Consider the following 2,500-nt stretch of genomic DNA (forward strand, 5'->3'; position numbering starts at 1 on the left):
CTTGGCCGCCCAGCTGCTGCAACACTCTCTTTGTCCTCTCTCCGCGGAGGTGAGTCGTGTTCTTTCGTCTGCCGGACGCACTTTCAACCGTTATTTCTTCCCTGTTTGCTCGCTCGCTCGCTCCGGAGGCGTTTTATCAGCGTTCAGAAATGCCACCGACCAAACAAGGCAACCGTTGCCCGGAGTGCGGCGACACGTGGGCTGCCCTGTCGCGGCACCTGAGTAAGGCTCACCTGGTCAGGAACGAGACCGAGAGGAGACTGTTGCTGAGCATGTCGACGGGAAGAGTGAACATTCGATGCGAGCCTTGTCCAGTCTCGGGCTGCTCCTATCACGGCACAAGGCTGGACAGGCATCTCGTCAGCAGTCACCCTGCCGCGGATGCTGCGTCGAAGCTGCACGAAGTCAAGCGAGAGGTGACGGTGCGTCTCCTGTCCGCGCTGAGGGCCACGAACCCTCCGGTTCCGATGGCCACGGGGCCGTACCTCCACCACCTGCCGGAGGAGCCTGATTACCAGCAGCAGCAGCAGCAGCAGCAGCAGCAGCAGCATCGGTGCCCCCGGCCTCAATGCATCGAGATGAGTGAGAAACTGAAGCGCTCAGGACACAGGCTGCAAGTGGTCGAAAGAGACTTGCAGAGGACTTTGACTATCTTACAAGGGGTCCTGCGACGGGAGCTCCGCCAGAGTAAACAGCAGTCGGGCGAAGCCGAGGCAGGGCCGAGTAGGGTGGTGGCGGCGGAGGAGATGGATGAGGCGGCGGGGCCAAGTCACGCGGAGGTAGATGTGGCAGAGAAGTCGGGTGGTGCGAAGCGAGCTGCACGCCCAACCTTGCAATCACTCCTCGGGCAGCAGGGCAGGTCCTGTAAGTCGGGGGAAATTCCACTTCCAAAGGAGATAAGTAAGGACCGCGGTAACTTGTGTCTGTCTGTGTGTGTCTGTGTGGTGGTGTTCAAACGTGTTAAATTAAACCGTCATTTCTCACTCACAGGTCGGTATTTGGAGCAATACACCAAACTGCACGGGGGGATGCATGGCAGCAGCAAGAATCAAGAGAACGCGTACTCCAAACTGAGCCGGATAAAAACCTTCATCTTCTACCTTGCGTACGGAGAGACGATGCTGTGGGACTGGTGCTTCCTGGACAACGTCGATGGCATAATGAGGTGAGGTTTCAAAGCCCAGGCTCGGGGGTGCATGTTCTGGGAGGGGTGAAAGGGAGAGGAGATGCAGCCTCCTGGTGATCGCGGCCCAGACTCCCACTGTATCTGTGTGACATTGTGGTGCTTCTGTCTCTGCAGCTATGCGGATCACCTCGGAGAAGCTGGCATGCAGGTCACCACTGCCAGCTGTTACCTGCACAACATTTACCACTTCGTGCAGTACTTGAAGGAGGCCCCACCCAAGGGCAGCAGACTGACCATGGGCCAACGCACGACAATTGTGCGGGCTGTGAAAGCCAGCCTCGATCAACTGCATAAGCCCGTGTTGCTCCACCGGATGAAGGTGAAGGACACGAAGATGTCGCAGCTTCTGCCGAAAAGAAGCCTGCGCGTGTGTCAGGCTAAGGCGAAAGCCAGGATCCCGCTGATACTGGGTAAGCCAGTAGGACCGTCTGCACCTGACTAACACCGGTCTCTTTACAAGCAGCTAACCGTCCCTTTTTCTCTCCCCCTGTCCCCTCTGCAGACGAAATGGAGGCCGTGGGTTGCGTCGCTTCTCTCCGCTACACCTTTTACGGGTTTTTCTCCGTGTTTGTGGCCTCCGTCTATGGCCACAGACCCGGCGTGCTGACGAACATGACCATAGATGAGGTCATGGATGCGTCCGAGAAGAGAACCGACAAGGACGCAGGCTTCGTCATCGCTGTAAGTACCGGGGCTGCACTCACTCTAAAGTTAGCCTGCAATCTGGTGTGCTGCGTTTCAAATGTTTGATGGCGTTTGCCGGCTGTGTATTGCAGGTCAGAGACCACAAGACGAACCGCGATTTTGGCCCCGCTCAAGTGTTCCTCCACCCGGACGAGTTCAGCTGGTTGGAGAGATGGATGCGGCTTCGCAATGACCTCAATCCGCAGACTAACCGGTTGCTGATCACGGCGGGGAAGGGCCCCGTTAAAAACCTTGTCCAGCACATGCAGACGTCCTGGGCCGAGATGGGTCTGCCCGGCCGGCCCACCTTCATCGATATCAGGACCGCAGTGTCTGCACATGTGAGTTTATTTTGTCTGTCAGTCAGTCGACCTCCCACTGGTGCTTTGTTACAATACATTGGCTTTCCTAACGTTTGGTGTCCTCTGCTCTACTGTTTCCAGGCAAAGACGTGCCACGGATCCGGGGTGAGGAAGCAGATCACTGACTTCATGTGCCACAATACAGACACGGCCGACCGGTTCTATGCTCTCTCGCTGGACAGCAGACGGTCCGCAAATGTGAGGAAAGAATTCGAGTCGGCGGTCCAGTCGTCGTCTCCCTGTAAATCCGAATCCTCCACCGGCTCGG

General features: G+C 57.2%; 1 protein-coding gene across 1 annotated transcript in view; it reads left to right on the forward strand.

The window, feature by feature from the left end:
• The first annotated feature begins 19 nt into the window (after nt 1–19).
• LOC142939011 (uncharacterized) overlaps nt 20–2,500 on the forward strand; it is a 2,571-nt gene continuing 90 nt past the window's right edge. The window contains exons 1-6 of the mRNA XM_076082338.1: nt 20–900; nt 991–1,165; nt 1,301–1,596; nt 1,689–1,867; nt 1,963–2,211; nt 2,314–2,500. The exon at nt 2,314–2,500 is cut by the window's right edge and continues 90 nt beyond it. Of these exons, the coding sequence (XP_075938453.1) occupies nt 150–900; nt 991–1,165; nt 1,301–1,596; nt 1,689–1,867; nt 1,963–2,211; nt 2,314–2,500 (1,837 nt within the window). The 5' untranslated portion in view covers nt 20–149. The remainder of the gene's footprint in view (nt 901–990; nt 1,166–1,300; nt 1,597–1,688; nt 1,868–1,962; nt 2,212–2,313) is intronic.

Source organism: Anarhichas minor, unplaced genomic scaffold, assembly GCF_050575085.1.
Source record: "Anarhichas minor isolate MPS153535 unplaced genomic scaffold, ASM5057508v1 ptg000092l, whole genome shotgun sequence".
Lineage (NCBI taxonomy): Eukaryota > Metazoa > Chordata > Actinopteri > Perciformes > Anarhichadidae > Anarhichas > Anarhichas minor.